The 19677-nt window shown below is 38.5% G+C and overlaps 1 protein-coding gene across 3 annotated transcripts in view; it reads left to right on the top strand.

Moving 5' to 3' along the window:
* The window catches only part of EPHA6 (EPH receptor A6), an 818416-nt gene that overhangs the window by 267791 nt on the left and 530948 nt on the right, over positions 1–19677 (top strand). For all 3 annotated transcript variants that reach the window (XM_060172097.1, XM_060172096.1, XM_060172098.1), the window contains one exon: positions 5996–6151. In XM_060172097.1, the coding sequence (XP_060028080.1) occupies positions 5996–6151 (156 nt within the window). The remainder of the gene's footprint in view (positions 1–5995; positions 6152–19677) is intronic.

The following is a 19677-nucleotide window of genomic DNA, read 5'->3' as shown; positions in this document are numbered from 1 at the left end:
AGACATAGAGCAAGAGAGAAAGATGCCTTCAGACCTGCTTCACAGCTTGTAAAATGACATTCCCTGCAGGTGGGGCTCCAGGAGCTTGAGCTGAGGTCCTTGCTGTGGTCTTTGAGCTTTGCACTATGTGTGGTTAACCTGGTGAGCTACCGCCAGCCCCTAGAGATTGACTTCTAAATAATGAGCACCTCTGTTGTTTATAGCAAGGTGTCCCCAGGTTGCCAAAATAGAACCTGACTCCAGTTTAAATCTTATAAAATTTGTATAACTTTATAAAGTTTTATATCTTAAAATGTTCATTGTCTTCTGTCAGTGCTGCAAATGTGTAATTTTAAGGCTAGACAGTGAATGTTGAGCAAAATCCCACTGCCCTCCCCAGACTCTGCTAGTTCCCGCGAGAGTTGGGACATTCTCGGAGTGCCTGTTCTGCCATGTTATGCCCTCAGGGCATTGTCTATATCCCCACGATATCCAGAGTGCTTTGGTTACTCCTCCCCCCTCCCATTCTCACGAGAGTTATCATCCTATCCTGGAGTGCTATGGTTACTCCTCCCCCTTATTCTTGCAAAAGCTGCTCCTATAAAAGCCTTTCTTCTTCCACACCTCTCTCTCTTGCCAGTGCTTCACTCTGGTGTTCAGACGCAGGAAAGGTTACTGCATGAGGCAGCCAATTTCGCTACCTCCACGTGGCCCAACCTGCTTCTCTAGCACCCAACTCTGAGGTGCCAGTGCAAATAAAGATTTGTGTTTCCTCTTTGCTCCGGACCCCCTCTCTCTTCTCTGCGGCCCGCACACAACAACATCTGGCTCAACAACATCTGGCGCCCAACGTGGGGCTAGAGAACCGGAAGCCTCAGGGGAATCAGGGGGTGGGGCCAGAGAAGCAGAAGGAACTGAGCACGTGTGTGCCACAGAAGGAACTGAACACGTGTCTGCAGCAGCCAAACACATGTCTGCAGGGACAGCGGGTGAAGGGGTCATGGAAGCCGCAGAAGGAACTGAGCACATGTCTGCAGGAACAGAAGTTTGGGTTAGCTGACTGCTAATCGCTTAGGGCGTTTAGGTTGTAAGCACATAGCTCTTAACTCTTGTATCTCAGGAGAAGCTGAACCCTGGGCGGCAGGGGGCGGGGTCAGAGGAGGAGCTTCCGAACACGTGTACATGTCTGTGGGAACGGAAGTTCTGGGTCTATCTGCTGATCGCTGAGGGCATCTGAGTCTTAAGCACATGTGCTTTAACTCTCGTATCTCAGCCTCAAGGTCACTTATCCTCATGGCAGACCACGTTGTACATATCTTGTAAGTGGCAACCACAGTTATAAAAATCCAAGGGGTAGCGAAAATTAAACCATCTGTGAGAGCGCGAATCTGTCCCAGGGCAGAAGGAGATAACAACTGGGACACCTCCTCATAAAATGAAAAAATTCCCATGGTGGAGGGAAACGCGGAGCCATAGAGGCAGGCGGATGCCACTTACCTGTGTCTGGGCAGCCTTTCTGGACCTCAGGCTGGGTGTGAGTGTGGGACACGTTGAGCGCCAGATGTTGTGCGCGGGCCGCAGAGAAGAGATAGGGGGTCCTGAGCGAAGAGGAAACACAAATCTTTATTTGCGCTGGCACCTCAGAGTTGGGTGCTAAAGAAGCAGGTTGGGCCACGTGGAGGTAGTGAAAATGGCTGCCTCACACAGTAACCTTTCCTGCGTCTGAACACTGGAGTGAAGCGCTGGGAAGAGAGAGAGGCGGAAGAAGAAAGGCTTTTATAGGAGCAGCTTTCTCGAGAATGGGAAGGGGGAGGAGTAACCATAGCACTCCAGGATAGGATGTTAAGTCTCGTGAGAATGGGAGGGGGGAGGAGTAACCAAAGCACTCTGGATATCGCAGGGATATAGACAATGCCCTGAGGGCATAACATGATGGAACAGGCACTCTGAGAATGTCCCAACTAGCAGTAGCCTGAGGAGACAACATGGCAGATGTGACTGCATCGGCATAATTTCCCAGCAGTATAACTTATAAAGTTTTATATCTTAAAATGTTCATTGTCTTCTGTCAGTGCTGCAGATGTGTAATTTTAAGGCTAGACAGTGAATGTTGAGCAAAATCCCACTGCCCTCCCCAGACTAAGGTTCTGCACCTTAGAAGTTACAGCCCACTGCCCCATATTAAAGCTTCTTAGTCTATCTCCTTACTGCCAGTATTTTTACTTTTTCAGATATTTGCAACAGAATTATTTAGGTCTGAGTTAGAGGTTTTATGATCTCTAAAGGAAGTAGATACAGATTCTTCCTATTGTATTATCATGGCCCTACTCCTCCCATTTAGAGTTATTTTTTGTTAGTGTAAAATGTAGGTCCACATTCATTTTCTCCATGCAGCTGTCCAATTTTGCCAATATCATCTAGTGAAGTTACTATCCTTCCTCCTTTAAATACCCAGAAACCTCATCAAATATTAGTTGTTTGCAGACAGGCTTATTTCTAGACTCTTTTCTTTTCCATTAATTAATGTGTCTTGTTTTATGCCAATATCTTATTATTTTGATTACTACATATTTATAGTATAGTTTAAAAACTATAGTTTCATGCCTCCAGTTTTCTTCCTTCTCAGAATTTCTTTGACTCTTTGGGATATATTTGCTTATTCTATCTCTGTAAAAAATTGACATCATAGTAGGTATATTGAAATTGTAACTAGCTTTGAATAGTGACACTTTAACTATATTTAATCTTCTGATCCATGATAACAAGATATCTTTCCTTTGTTTAGGTTCTCTTTAATTTAAAGAATTATAGTTTTTATTTTACGGACTTTTCACTTAGTACTTAACTTTTCCCTAAATATTTTATTATTTTTGTTATTATAAATTGCTTTATTTTCTCTCTGTTTTATTCAACAGCAATAAGAACAACAACAATAGAAAAAAAATGGCCTCCATAAGCAGTGAATTCATAGTGCAGTCACTGAGCCCCAAGATAACCCTAAGACAAAAATAAATAAGTAAATGAAATGGGTAGAAAAAGTTACAAAAATGCAAATATAACAATAAATGATTCTTATAAATTAACAAAAGAAATTATAAGTAACCAAAAGAAAAAGATCAAATATTATAAAATACATCCTATGCACTTGTATAACTGATGCCAATAAAATATGAAAATAAATATGGAACTTTATTAGCAGTTGAAAAAATACAATTATAGAGACTATTAACAAACATTTACTCTAGTCTTGGAGGTTGAACCTGGGACCTTTGGTGCCTTTGGCATTACAGTCCTTTTCATAATTTTTATACTATCTCTTCAACTTAGACAAATGTTATAAATTCATATTTATATGTAATATAGATTTTATATATGTATATGCAATAAACTTTGTGATTTTATAGTATACATATCGTTAATTTTAAATGACTTTAGGATGTGATTTACAAGATCTTTATAATAAGCAAGTTATATGCAATAGATTATTGTAATACAGAATATGAATTTCTCATATTTGTAAATTATCTGTAAATTGAATATTAGATGAGTAGAAATTTTGTTAAAATGATTTAAATTTCTAATTATGTTCAAAATTTAAAATTAATTGACAAATATTTCAAATGTACTTTATAGACATTGTTATTTTTCAGCACAATAGTTAAATCAAAAATATTTTTGATAATATGTAAGGTGATTTTACTGAATATTATTTGAAACACTGTCTTATAACTACTATAAGACTAAACTTCAAGAGTCAGCAAAACTGCTCACCTGAATAGTGTACTTCTTTGCTAGTCATGCAACCCAGGTTCAAGCCTGGATCCTCACAACCATAGAGAAAGCTTTGGTAGTTTGGGTTCTCTGTCTCTCTGTCTCTCTGTGTCTCTCCCTCTCCTTCTCTGTCTCTCTTTCTCTCTATGTGTTTGTGTGTCTGCCTTTGTTTCTCTACTGAAAGAAAAAAAAAAAGTCAGCCCAGAACAGTAAAGCTTTGGTGATAAAAAAATTAAAAAGCCAGACTTTCTACCTTCTGCAACCCACAGTGACCCTGGGTCCATGCTCCCAGAGGGATAGAGAATGGGAAAGCTATCAGGGGAGGGGGTGGGATATGGAGAATGGGTGGTGGGAATTGTGTGGAATTGTACCCCTCCTACCCTATGGTTTTGTTAATTAATACTTTCTTAAATAAAAAAAAGATTAAACTTTGATTAAATATTTAAGTAATATCTTATGTATAAATATTAAAAATAAGTAAATTAATGAAATAAAGTAGTGGGTAAAAAATTAACTGAGTAGTCTAGGAGGGGACATAGTGAATGGAGTTGGGCTTTCAAGCATGAGGTGCTTGTCCTACTGACATAAATAAACAAACAAACACACAAACTAAAAAAACAACAAACAAAAAACATTTTATCTCTGAATTGCATTCCTCATATGTACTACCAGTATTAAAATGAAGAGCCTTTCTAAGAACAACATTAACTCTCAATTATGAGTCCTTTATCTTTGCATTGTTTGTTATCTGCTTTATGTAAGCCAAAACGACAGTAAAACTCCTCTACCTGAGTTGTATTTTGAGTCAATTGTTGTTTTTTTTTTTAAAGATTTTATTTATTTATGAGAAAGATAGGAGGAGAGAACCAGACATCATTCTAGCACGTGCTGCCGGGGATTAAACTCGGGACCTCATGCTTGAGAGTTCAAAGCTTTACCACTGTGCCACCTCCCGGACCACTTGAGTCAATTCTTAACCAGTAACCAGTTCTATTTAGGATCCGATCTTGTGTTAACTTATCTAACTGTTCTGTATAGATCAGAATTGGATATTTGGGTCCTTGTGTGTGCATGATAGTAGAAAGGGCCTAAGTTGGGGGTAAGAGTGTTTTTCAGATGCTTATATAAGGGAGACGAGAGATTGGACCCACATGTTAACAGTTGTGCTATACACCAATAATTCATTCGATAAAATGATAAAAACAAAAATAGTTTTCATTTGACGACTTTTATTATAATTAATCCAAGTCACTTATGCAGTCTTCTTTTTTTTTCCCCTTTAAAGTTTCCATACTTGCTGGATAACATCGAAATACAGCTAAAGGGTATCTTAAAAAAAGACAATTGGGACTAAATATATAAATAATGTGAATTTTGACATGTTCAGGGAAATATATTGATGTCACAGTGTTTGTTTAATTAGCCATATAAGAACTTTATTAGTCAGCATGTCAGACAAAATGTCTACTAGTATTTATATACCACCACTCACAACTTTACTTACATTTGAATAGCTACTCTGATAACACTAATTTTAATACTGATTATGCATATAATTAAGATTTTGCTATCTTGAATTATTAGCTAACTTATGAAAATACTACAGTAAAAGCAGACTATCAACAATTACGTAGTTGCGCTGTGTGTGTACCACTCCAGTAATTTATTCCTGCTAGAGGATATGAGTTAGTGGTTAATATTGTACTACCAATACCAGTAGATTACAACATACTAGTTCTTTAGAAATATTCTTCAACATATGTACCTCCATAAACAGAGAAACATAAATGCTAATTTTATTCAATTTAATGTAAGTATGCAAATCAGGTGAAAAGTTAGTTGAGTAGTCATTACTTGCATTGCAGTCTTGGATGATCTGTCGTGAGCTAGCTTGGTCTCTGCTTCTCCTAGGGGTCACTATGTCTGGACATACGTAGATTACCCAGCAGGTTCCTAACTCTGCTTTATATGTCCAGACTCAAATGACTCCAACATGTTTTATATTTACTTTTTCACATGTATGTCTTTTTATTAATAACTTTAGTTAAGTGTAATGTCCCTGGTATATTACTGCTTTTTAATAAACAAATTCATCTATTAGTATTAAATGTCTTGACTTTTCTATATATGCTTAACATTGAACTCAGAGACTCAAAATGTCTATAAATTAAAATATGCTGTAGTTGTGCAAATAAAAGCTCTAATCAGTGATAATTATACTTATCTTCCTTTTTTTTTTTAATAGCTTGCAGACCAGGATTCTATAAAGCATTTGCTGGCAACACAAAGTGTTCTAAATGTCCTCCACACAGTTTAACCTACAAGGAAGCAACTTCTATCTGTCAGTGTGAAAAAGGTTACTTCCGGGCTGAGAAAGACCCACCTTCTATGGCATGTACCAGTAAGTCTAGACATTTTGCATTTGGAGATCTTATCCAAGTACTTTGTCTGTTATAATTTTTTTTAATAGATACAAGAAATCCTAAGCTTTTGCTTTTGATAACAGTCTAAGGAATGATTTTTTTTCCTCAGTAAAGCTGGTTTTCACTGCTTGCAAAAATGTGTTTACTACTCAAAAATCACAATCCTTGACTGGCTACTATCCATACTGGCCCGAGGCCTTGCACGTTTTCCCTCACCACAACTTGTCCTTCAGAAGTTAAAGCAATTTAAAATTACTTGAAAAATTATAAGCAGAAAGTATTTCTTATGTTTCAGCTCTTAACTATGTTAAAGCACATCAAGTTCCCTGGTGTGTGTATGTGTGGTGGTGGTGAGGTTAAGGCTGTTACAAAATAAACAATAATAGTCATTTTGCTGTTGTTAAACAGAAAAGCTTGTGTTTCTTTGACAGTTGTCCTTAAATATGAACTTATTTGTGTTTGTCAACATTTCACCTCTTATATTTTGTCCAGTATTTGGATTTGAACCAATTGAATATTTAAATCTACTTATGAAGGCCATTGAATGCATGCACCAAGAATTCTTTTTTTAAGTCTTTGTATCAGAGAGTAGGCAGTGCCTCACCTGGTAGAATGCCATGTTACAGAGCTCCAGGACTGGGCTCAAGCCCCCAGTCCCTACCTGCACGGAAGCTCCAAATGTGATGAAACAGTGCTGAAGGTGTCTCTCTATGTGTTTCTCAATATTCCCCATTTCCTTTTTATCTCTCTCTGTCTCTAACCATAAATAAAATGTGTGAAGTATCTTTACAATTTTAAATAAAAGTTAATATGTTAAAACATTGCTAAGATAGGCAAAACAAAATGTTACTACTTGGGTAGCTATGAAAGTCTTACTAAATATGTAAATAAGATATCCTAGTGTAATATTTTAATTTTGTACTGACGACTCACAAGGGCGAGCAATTGCATTGCCATGCATATAAACCAGGTTTGTGCACCATCACCACATGAGAGGTGACAGGCACTGGAGCTAGCTCTGCCACTGTGGCATCTATTTTCTTATTCTCTGCCTGAATAAAAAGTTGACCAGAGTAATGAAATCATGCATGCATGAGGTCCCAGCTGTGCCAAAAAGAATACATGTATTCATTAGTAGATATATATTTTTTTGATTGTGAATGTTATTTTTTTTTTAAATTGCTACCTGTGAAATTAAAGCCCTCCTCCCTCACCCTCACAAGCACAAAATGTTATAAATTTGTGAATAGGAAAAGAAAAATGTCTAAATATAATTTTTCAGCCAATTGTAAAATTGGTCAAAAAGGGAAATAATTTTTATTGCTATGAAATATTTTCGTATGGCTGATATACATTATATATTGTAAACAACATACTCCAGCTTTAGTAGTTAGTAATGTTTCAGATGAGTATAGTTCTGCCTCAAATTTATATAAGAGTGCCAGGAAAATAGTATTGGTGTTATGCAAAATGATTTTCATATTAGAGACTCAAAGGTCCCAGGTTCAATCCTTGGCATCACCCTAAGCCAGAGCTAAGCAGTGCTATACAAAAAAAAAGAGTATAATATAAACAAAATAAACAAAAAATGAAGTAAGATTTACATATCTTTGAAAAGATTAGTTCAAAAAAATAAGTACATCCCCATCTGATCTGGAGAAATGCTTTCAGTTTCTCACCATGGTATGATGTTGGCTGTAGGTTTGGTGTGTGTGGACTCCAGTAGGTTAAGCCATTTTTCATCTATTCGTGTTTTTTGTAGTGTTTTGATCAAGAAGAGATATTGGATTTTATCGGAGGTTGTCTCTGCATCTACTAAGATAAGAATATAGTTTTTGGTCTTTCTTTTATTGATGTGGTGGATCACATTTTCTGATTTAAGTATATTCATACCTGGAATAAATCTCTCTTTGTTGAGCTATGCAATCTTTTTTTAATATACTGCTGTATCCAGTTGGCTAGAATTTTGTTCAATATTTCAATTTTGTTCATCAGAGATACTGGTCTATTATTTTCTTTTCTTGTTGTGTCCCTGTATGCTTGGTATCAGGGTGATGTTGGCTTCATAGAAGGTGAAAGGGAATATTCCTGTCTCTTCAATATTTTGGAAGAGCTACGGATTTTTTTAGAATTCATTTGTAAAACCATCTGGGCCTGGACATTTATTGTTGGGAGGTTCTTGATAGCTGTTTAAATTTCCTTGGCTGTGATTGACCTGTTCAAATTTTCTACCTCTTTTTGGCTCAATTATGAAAGGCTATATACTTCTAGGAACTTTTTCATTTCTGCCAAGTTATCTTTTTTATTTTTTTATTATTTTTATTTATAAAATGGAAATATTGACAAGACTATTGGAGGGGTGCATTTCCACACATTGCTCACCCCCAGAGAACAATATACAATTGCCTCCCTTGAAAGCCTTCCTATTCTTATTTTTTTAATTTGTTATTTATAAAAAGGAAACATTGACTAAACTATAGGATAAGAGAGATACAGCTCCACACAATTCCCACCACCATAACTCTGTATCCCATCCCCTCCCCTGATAGTTTTCTTATTCTTTAACCCTCTGGGAGTATGGACCCAAGGTCATTGTGGGATGCAGAAGGTTGAAGGTCTGGCTTCTATAATTGCTTCCCCACTGAACATGGGCGTTGATAGGTTGATGCATATAACCAGCTTGTCTCTCTCTTTCCCTAGTGGGGAAGGGCTCTTGGGAATTGGAGCTCCAGGACACTTTGGTGGGGTTGTCTGTCCAGGGAAGTCTAGTTGGCATCATGCTAGCATCTGGAACCTGGTGGTTGAAAAGAGAGTTAATAAGCGCAAGGATCCCAGTTCGAGCCCCTGGTTCGAGCCCCCGGCTCCCCACCTGCAGGGGAGTTGCTTCACAGGCGGTGAAGCAGGTCTGCAGGTGTCTATCTTTCTCTCCCCCTCTCTGTCTTCCCCTCCTCTCTCCATTTCTCTATGTCCTATCCAACAACGAACAGCATCAACAATGGCAATAATAATAACCACAACGAGGTTACAACACAAGGGCAACAAAAGGGGAAAAAAATGGCCTCCAGGAGTGGTGGATTCATGGTGCAGGCACCGAGCCCAGCAATAACCCTGGAGGAAAAAAAAAAGAAAAGAGAGTTAACATACAAAGACAAACATATTGTTGACCAATCATGTACCTAAAGGCTGGAATAGTGCATATAAAGAGTTGGGGTTGTCCTCCAATTTGTAGATAGCTAGTAGGCATATTTTAGTTATATTTCGAAAGGCCCATGACTGTACTAGTTTTGGTTTTTTTTTTCTTTTTCTTTTTTCCCCTGAGCCTGAAATCTGATATGCAGGTAGATCCAAGTTATTGTCTGGGGAGATGATGTCATGGCTGGAAAAAGGACAAGAAAGCTGGATCCCTAATATGGGAAAGAGGTATACGTATTGTTGACTGTAAACCCTATAAATTTGAGATCATCTGGGGCCCATATTCAGCTTAGGAGCCTGTGTGACATCTACATCCTTCTAGATCTGAGCTCACATTCTTTGGTTATGAGTATGAACATTCCAGGCTGCCCCAATATCGACCCATCTTCCTCAGGTGTAGCATAGAGTATGTTGTCCATCCTCCCTTCAGAGGATGGAACATTCTCTACTGTTGTTGATCCAAGTTGAGGGCAAGGTCCTATGGGGGCCCACAAAGGGGTCTATTGTGTTGTTCCTGATAGAAGTGACCGGTAACAATGGAGAGGGATTTATTCAAGGTCTAGGCTGATCATGTCTGTTTGGGAATCTCAGAACCTCCGATTAGGGCCCCAGCTGATGGGGTGGCCTAATAGTGACTAAAGAGTCATCATTAAAGTATGCCAGTCTCTTGCCCTTACTCAGCTTTTACAGTCCTTGCTTTGATAAGGTTAGCTTTGGAGTGAGTGAGGGAAATGTAATAGGAAGTAGGTGAGGAGGGTATCTAAGTCTAATTAAATACTATTTCATTATGGACTTTATATTGACTCACTGCAGAATATTTTGTACTTTTGCTTTCAGGTATATATTTTGCCCCTAATTTATGGATACATATGAACATATGCTCTATCTCATGGTACCTGGTCTATATCTAGGTTTTGGGACTTTGCTAGGAAGTGAACCACCCAAAATGGAATTAGAGAATACTATGAAAGGAAAAGTCTCACCCGAGTAATGAGGATGAAGGGTTTACATTACATGCCTGAAGTCTCTGGACACAGTCTAAAGTGAAGCATGCTGAGGCGATACTTGTTGTGTTGATTAGGTTGGTATTGGCGGATGCAATATCATTTGGTATGACTTGAGAGAAACATGCAGGAATGTGAGCCCCACCCTAGAAGTTCCAGGACTGAGGGAAATATAGGCTCTATAGAGGAAGTAGGAGGGTCCTGCTGTCTTAGGGTTTAAGAAGACAATAGATAGTTATTGCTATAATCACATTATTTGGCAATTGGGTTAAGTTTTAAAAATTCCTTTGTTAAGATTTGCTCTATCATACCCAACATCACCATATTTTATGTCCTTTGACATTATTTGTATGTAGCTGTGCCACTGGTTGCTTCCATTCTCCCTGGTCTAAGCTTTTAAGAGAGTTAATATATCAAAGACTCAACCTATGTATTAAAAAGACTCAGTCTGTGCTTTAAAAAGTTTGAGACATTCAATCAATTTTTCCCATCTCATATTAATTAGTGATTTATGTGACTTCAAATTAATAGGTGTGTACAAAAAACCATTCCCACCTCCAAAAGACTGTGTCCCACCCCCCTCCCGCCCCATGAAGCTGAACATCCACCCTCACCTTCACGCCAGGGTTTTTACTTTGGTGCCATACTCCAAATTTAGTCAAATCCTGCTTTTAGTTTTTCTTTCTGTTATTCTTTCTCAACTTCTGTTTATGAGTGGAATCATCCCGTACTCATCTCTATCTTTCTGAGTTAGCTCACTTAACATTCCTTCTAGCTCCATGCAAGATCATTTTTTGCAAGTTCATTATTTTCAGCTGTTTATATTCATCCTACGTATTAATAAAACAATCCCCTAGCTTCCTTTGATTTCTTAGTTCACTTTTCATCATCACCTCCATTTTTGCAGTGTCTTTCAGAACAGGATATCTGTGCTTCACTTATTGCAATCAATATTTTTATCATTTTGTCATTGCACTAAAATATCTTTATTGCTTTATAAAATTTAAATAGTTTGATATTTTTGTTGGCACTATGAAATTGGTGGTATTTATCCAGAATCTGTTTGATGCTATACCATCCATATATACTATTCAAAACAACACTACTCCTTTTATAATGTCCTCTCTGTACCTGAAATAGAAAATGATAAATCCCATCTGCATGACCTGCATTTGAGCCCAGCTCCTGCTATACTGACAGAGAGATGCCTCAGTGCTGTGGTTCTCTTAGATGTCTCTGCCTCTATTAAAAAAAGAAATAAATATCACTTGGTCTGGGAGGTGGTGCAATGGATAAAGCAAGAGCATGAGGTCCTGAGTTCAGTCCCCAGCAGCACATGTACCAGAATGATGTCTGGTTCTTTCTCTCTCTTCTCCTATCTTTATCATCAATTAATAGTCTTTTTAAAAAATCACGTGTAATATATATATATACACATCAAGAAAATTATCTTAAATTCACAGCTGAGTTTCCTTCTCATTCTCTTGTAGACACTCTTTTTTCCCTAGAAAACTTTTATTCTAAACTTTTATTCTTTTATTCTTGTATTCTAAACTTTTAATTACTTTGGGACTGGTCAGTGGTGTACCTGGTTAAATGCACATAGTACTGAGCACTAGGACCCTTGCAAGGATCCAGGTTTGAGCCTCCTATCCCCCACCTGCAGGGGGGAAGCTTCACAAGTGGTGAAGCAGATCTCTAGGTGTCTTATCTTTTCCTCTCCCTCTCTATCTTCCCCTCCCATCTCAGTTTCTCTCTGTCTTATCCAATAAAATGGAAAATTTGGCAGCCAGGAGCAGTGGATTAATAGTGCCAGCACTGAGCTCTAGCAATTATCCTGGAGGTAAAAATTAATAATTAAATAATTAATTTTAAATTCCTTCTTCCTTTCTTTTCATATAAGAAGACAAAGAAAGAGAGAAAGCTACCAGAGCACTGAAGATTCCTTCAGTGGCGTTGAGGCCTGAGCTCAAGCTCGGGCCACACTCATGACAAAGTAAGCACACTACTAAAGTGGCCTGTCTTGTCAACCTGGTCATTATGTTTTTCTTGAGACTCTCTCATCCCTTTTTTCTACAACACTGTTATCTCCCTCTTGTCTTCTGAATTTTTCTTTTCTTTTTTTTAAAGTTATATTTTGAATAGAGATAGTCAGAAATTGTGATTGTAGGGAGAAGTAGAGAGGGAGAGAGACATCTGCAGCACTGCTTCACCACTTGCAAGGCTTTCCCCCTGCAAGTGGGGACTGGAGAGCTGAACCTTGTTTCTTTCGGAATGTAACATGTACGCTCAACCAGGTGCACCACTACCTGGCCATTTAACTTGTCTGAATTTTCTCATCATTGTGCTTATCCTTATTGAAGTTTTTTCTTTTGCTCATTAATTACATGCCAGTTTTCCTCATTTTCCGTTCTTTAGCTTCTTGTTTTTTTCACATGTCCTAACTTCCGTGACTTCAGACAGCACATAAATAATGGACACCAGTTTTATTTTCTAGAATCTCAAGTCTTCTATCCAATTAATTACAAAAATTGAAGACCTGTAAAACATTAATCCCCCAATAAAGGAAAAAAATAAAATGTTTTAGAAAAAAAACCTGTATGTCATACAATCTGCCTGTGTCTGTGACTTGATTTCAGACCATCTTCTCCTTTGGTCATTAAACTCATGACCTTCCGAAGTGCTGAGCTTGCTTTCACCCCTGTGTGCTGTTTCCTTTACCCGACATGCTCTATTTCTGAACTGTCTGTTGATTATTTTGTTTTTAGCAGCTTAGACTTACATATCACCTTTAAGACCAAGTATTTCTGATAATTCAAAAGACAAATCCCTTCGTTACTCTTTTGTTGTGTTCATGTCACTTTCTGAAAATATCCGCTTGATATGTATACTTGCTTCTCGTCACTCGCCACACTAGATGACATCGATCAGGTGATCATGGTATTCTTTCTTTTTTTTTTTTAATTTCTTTATTGGGGAATTAATGTTTTACATTCAACAGTAACAGCAAATACAATAGTTTGTACATGCATAACATTTCCCATGGTTCTCTTTCTTTTTTGCTTCTAATGACTGTCCCTGCTGGATGGTAGACATACATATTTGATGAATTCTCTGAGAATTTTAAGTTCAACCTAAAAAGGCCAATTTTATTGCTTTCTACCTTAACCTGCTCATCCATCCTAACATATTTCCTTATTTTGGTGAACATATAGCTTTGTATCTAATTTATTATTAAGAAGCCTAAAATCATAAAACTTGCCCACTATCTCAACCTGTTTAAGCTGTTACACTCCTATAAATTCCACCATTTAATATTTCTTCTAACCATTTCTTCCTATCTTCCTAGAGATTTCTAAATCTCTAACCTAATCCTTTTAGTTAAATCTCTCAACTCTCCCTTGAGTTCATTTCATAATATACTGAGATGTCTCCTTCCTTTAGTCTTCTACTTACCCAGTTATTCTAATTCAACACAATTTCTTTTTATATTAGATTAATTTAATTTAATGAGAGAGATAAAGACAAAAAGATACAGAGAGACCAGAGACTACTCAGTTCTGTGTGGTAGTGCTGGTGATTGAACTTGAGACCTCACAACCTCAGGCATGAAAGTCTTTTGCATAACCATTATGTTGTCTCACCAGCCCCCAAAGTATTATTTCAAAGCAAAAATACAGAACGTTGATCATATTCCAAATTCTCCTGCTTAAAAGTTTTTGGAAGTCCAACCTCATTTGCTAAAACTGTGAAAGTCAATTTAAGGACATCTAATGTTTTGTCTGCCTCTTCTTTTTCAGTTTTAACTATACTAGGAATTCTCATATGCTCTTAATATACAATTACTAGCAACATGCTTTTAAGTTTAAGCTTCCTTGATTTTTTAAACTTCATTGTAATCATTTGCATGGGTCTAAAATACATAAATTACTAATATAATATTTGAAATGTAACATGTTTCCTCTAGAATATTATTTTATTTCATAAACTCTTAATTTCTCAGATGAGTAATAGATGTTCTGTACTCTAAGGAGAAAGCTGTGGCAGGGATATTCTACAATATCTGAGCTTGGTCAATTATAAATGCCTCTGAGAACAGTTCAGAGCACAGGATACCTTTCTTCCTGCCAACAAACCTATTATTAAAATAACTGCCTAAGGTTTTTTAGGCCAGAGGGGGAAAATATCAAGGTTGGAAAAACAATGTATGGGGGGGTGATGTTACTAAGAAAGTACTTATTAAGCAGGAAAATAGATTGTAAGAAAGAGTGAAGAAAAATTAAGTGAAGTGTTGATATTTGACTGTATAAGCAGATATACAAAGTGTAATTCTAAAGACATGTTATTTTTTTAATTTTTATTAGCTATTTAGTAACAGTTTACAGGGTTATAAGATTATACATAGGTATAGTTCCACACAGCATCCGTCACCACAGTTCAAGTGAATCTTTGAAGTAATAGATTTCTTTCTTTTACATTTCTCCATTCTAAATTATTTTCCATTTCTCTATATTTAATTTTCTCAAATTTCCTGACAGTGCATTCCCTAAATTCTTTTATAGCTTTTCTGAATTTGGATTAAGTTTCTGACCCTCATCTCGGCTTTGCAAAACTAGCATTTTCCTAGTTTTACACAACTGTATTGGTTTTGGGTGTTGTCTACAGGTGGTGCTAGGTTTTGCTTGGTCTGTGAGCTGCAGAGGGATGGGAGGAGCTTTGAAATAATGTAGTATAACAGCAACTGATGTCCCTTAAACAGAGCCCTGATCTGGGGGCAAATGGGGTGAGGGTTAGATATCCCAGACCTTCTTCTTTCCCATACTGATCCTAAAAGTAGGAACTGCTGTGAGATTTTTCTTTTCTTGCCCACCTGGCAATCTGACTCTGATCACCAGAGTCTGTGTGACAGCTGGGATCCCTTAGAGTTTGATAGGCTTCCTTGATGCCACAAAGGGACAGTGCTCACTTCCCTGGTTCTTGTGATCAGTTTCTTAGGGTTTTCTCAGGAGTCTGTGGCTTCTATGGCTCTAAACAACAGTATTGAGTTTTCTTTATTTAGACCACTTGGTCCCTGAGTGGTTCCCTGCTGGCCCTTTAAATCCCACAAGGTTTTGAAGCTATTAGAAATATGGCCCTGCTGCCAACATATTGCTTGTGCTTGAAACCTCTCACTCTCCTCCTGCTCCCACTGTCCACACACAATCACCAACTTTCAGATAGTAATGTTCCTTTCTTTACCAGAAATCCCACCTGTTCTGTGATGAAATTCATTGAATTATTTTGCTGTAATATTTGCTTTCTGAGGGAGAGCCAACTTTCCATGACTAAGGCTCTATAGCCTCACCCCAGAAGCTTAGTCATGGTGTTTTTACTTTGATATTTCATGTGTTTTAAAGATTTTAAAAAAATAATTGCTTATTTCCTTTTTGTTGCCCTTGTTGTTTTTATTGTTGTAGTTATTATTGTTGTTGATGTCATCGTTGTCCTTGGATAGGACAGAGAGAAATGGAGAGAGGAGGGGAAGACAGAGAGGGGGAGAGAAAGACAGACACCTGTAGACTTGCCTTTGAAGTGACGCCTCTGCAGGTGGGGAGCTGGGGGCTTGAACCGGGATCATCACGCCAGTCCTTGTGCTTTGTGCCACGTGTTCTTAACCCGCTATTTCATGTGTTTTAAATCAGTGGGAAGACTGATTACTTTTATTTCTTTTCTTTCCATTTTTTATTTGTGATTAATAGTGGATTACAAGATTATGAGATTGCAGGTAATCGTTCCAGACCACACTACCATCATTCTCACAATATCTTAGAAATGGTTTGTTTGCTTCTAGTTTTTTGCTTGTTTGTTTTGCAAGTTTATATGTGTCAGTTCTTTAGATTTCACATATGATTTCAGGGTTTCTCTGTCAACTCTTTACTTATTCACTAAGCATCATCACCTCCAGTTCTACAGTGCTATCCAAGAGCGGCATGCCTGAGGTTTATACTCATATCCCTAGTGGCACATGTACTGGAGTGGTTTTCTGACTTCATTCTCTCATCTCTTCTTAAGTATATCCATATGCTTATGTAAATGATGTATATATATATATATATATATATATATATATATATATATCCACACACATCTATATACAGACATATAGATCTGTCATATGAATTAAGTCTTTAACATGGTAAATTGAAGGACCAGGTGGTGGTGCACCTGGTTAAACACACATTATCATACACAAGGACTGGGATTCTAGTTCTGGTCACCATCTGCAGGGCGGAGCAGGACTTCAGGTGTTTTCTTGTTCTTGTTTTTCTCTTCCTTTTTCTCCCTCTTCCTCTCTCTCCTCCTCTTCCTCCTTTCACTCTTCTTCTCCTCTTCCTCCTCCTCCTCTTCCTCCTCCTCCTTCTTCTTCTCCTTCTTCCCCTTCTTCTGCCCCTTCCCATTCTTTTTCTTCCTCTTCCTCTTCTTTTTTCTTCTACTCCTTCTTCCTCTCCTCCTCCTCTTCTTCTTCTTCTTCACCTTCCTCTCTTCTCTCTCTCTCTCCCTCTTTCTCCAGCTCTATAAAAAATGGCTGCTGGGAGCTGTAGAGCTGCCACACTGGCACAGAATCCCACCTATAACCCTGGTGGCAAATAAATAAGAGAGATAAATTGATTTAAAATTTTAATCATATATATGGGGAGGGAACTGACAACATTCCAGGTAGCAATATATATATTTTTTTGCCTCCAGGGTTATTGCTGGGGCTCAGTGCCTGCACTGCGAATCCACTGCTCCTGGTGGCTGATTTTCCCCTTTTGTTGCCCTTGTTGTTTATTATTATTGGATTGGACAGAGAAAAATTGAGAGGGGGGGAGAGAAAGATAGACACCTGCAGACCTGCTTCACCGCCTGTGAAGCCACCCCCCTGCAGGTGGGGAACTGGGAACCTTATGCCACTGGTCCTTGTGCTTTACTCCATGTGCACTTAACCCTCTGTGCTACCACCTGGCCCCTCCAGGTAGTATTTTGTAAGACACTTTTTTCAACAGTTGAAAGACAGACTTTGTTGGGAAGAGAGGAACAGGGAATAGGGGGCAATGGCATAGTCTACAGTGAGAAGTGCAAGGAGAGGCTTAGGGAACTTGTGCTGCCTGAGAGCACAGGATTTTCGTGGCTTATCCTGTGTGGCTACAGGACTGGGGACTTCACAGACTTCAATATTCACATTTTTAAAGTTGGGGGAAGAGAGGGAGTATCTCAGATCATCAATTTGAACTTGACCTCTGGAGTCTTTGAAAAACAATCTTTGGGAGGTAAAGTCAAGATAGCTGCATGAAGACAGCAACTAGGCAACTCTCCTCAAGAAACCTCTTCAGATCCTGTCATTTCTGAATGGAACCAGGATTTCCAGGCCAATAAGTGAGAAATGACAGAGGAAGGAACAAAGAGAAACCATGGTGAGAAATTAAAATCAATTAATGAACTGGTACAGAAGCGGACAAAGGTGAGACAACCACTATTCCAGTCGTCTAATTCTCTTTTCAACTTGAAAACCAGAGGCCCTATGTCAGTCCCTGACACCCCCACATGCCCGAGCTCAGTTATGTACCACCTTCCCTCTTCCCTCTTATAAAAAGAAAGAAAGAAAGAAGTATTTTAAAAACAAAGAAATGTAAATGAGCATCTGCAGGAAGACCTTCTTGCCCAGACAAAGCAGTATCAGAGAAAGAATCAGAAATACTGTGTGAGAAGGGAGAGATTGAGAGGCACTCATAGCCTGCCCCACTGCTCATGAAACTTCCCTCCTACAGATGGGGACTAAGGGCTTCTTCTTATTCTAGTGTTTGCCCTTCTTCCATAGCCAGTCAACAGCGTCAGGTTGAGCCTGATGTAAAGTTTCGAGACCTCCTTTGAATTTGGAGAGGTGGCAGTCGTTGACTATGTGGGTCATAGTCTGTCTGGAGCCGCAGGGGCAGTTCGGGTCGTCTCTGGCTCCCCAGCGATGGAACATAGCGGCGCACCGGCCATGGCCTGTTCGATAGCGATTGAGGAGGGCCCAATCATAACGTGCTAGTTCAAAGCCGGGTTGGCGCTTGCAGGGGTCTGTGATGAGGTGTTTGTTCTTTACCTCAGCTGACTGCCAACTCTGTTTCCAAGAGACTGGAACAGAGAAGTTCAGTGTATGCGTAGGGGACCAGATTGGGTGACGAGATGTCAAGCGTTGGACAGGGTGGGCGAAGATCTCCGCGTATATTGGCAGGTCCGGTCGAACGTAGACGTGGGAAATGAACTTAGATGATGCCGCATCCCGACGAATATCTGGCGGGGCGATGTTGCTAAGAACTGGCAGCCATGGAACCTGGGAGGAATGGATTGAACCCTGGTCTCTGTGCGTGGTAATGTGTGTGGTTTTACAGGTTATGCTATTGCCTTGCCCCCTCCCCTACCTTGATTTCCATATGGAAAATTAAAACCCATTATCATTGGTTTACTATTGATTTACAAATTTAAATTTAAAAGACTACAGGGATGTAACTTGATACATATCAGTGTGTGTGTGTGTGTGTGTGTGTGTGTGTGTGTGTGTATGTATACAACTCATGACACCAACCTCCAAAGTTTCTGTTCCTCCCTACTCTTTCCTCACATAAACACCAGAGTCTTTAAAAAAGTCCAAAAAAAATTATTATTATATATATATTAACCAAAATATATTTTGGAATTTTTTAAAGACTGCTGTTTGTATATATAAAGTTCTTATGCTTTTAATCAATTCTATTTTTATATTTTTTCTTTTTTTTTTTTTTTAACCAGAGCACTGCTCAGCTCTGGCTTATGGTGGTGGTGTGTGGGGGGGGATTGAACCTGGGACTTGATGGAGCCTCAGGTATGAGAGTCTAGTTGCATAACCATTATGCTATCTACCCCCGCCCTTAATCAGCTCTAATCTTACATACAAACAAAAGCACCCTGCATTTGTCTTTAAGCTCTTTTTTCACTTCTCACCATCACCTCTAGGTCTGTCTGTTTTGTCTCAAAAGACACAGTGTCATCTTTTTGATGGCAGTGTAGTATCCCATTAAATTCACACCTCACAGCTTTAACCATAACACTACTCAAATATGGCTTATGATGGTGCTGGGAATTGAATCTGGGGCCTGGAAGCTTCAGGCTCTGAGTGTATGTTACCTATGTTACCTTCCCAGATCCTCCTAAACTTTTTGTTTCCAAAGACTTTTTTTAAAACACTAGAATAGGTATTAGAAAATTAAAATATGGGGGTTGGGCAGTGGTGCAGTGGGTTAAGTGCATGTGGCACAAAGCACAGAGAC

The sequence above is a fragment of the Erinaceus europaeus genome, chromosome 14 (genome assembly GCF_950295315.1).
Source record: "Erinaceus europaeus chromosome 14, mEriEur2.1, whole genome shotgun sequence".
In the NCBI taxonomy this organism is placed as follows: domain Eukaryota; kingdom Metazoa; phylum Chordata; class Mammalia; order Eulipotyphla; family Erinaceidae; genus Erinaceus; species Erinaceus europaeus.
This window is presented reverse-complemented; position numbering and strand designations above follow the sequence as displayed.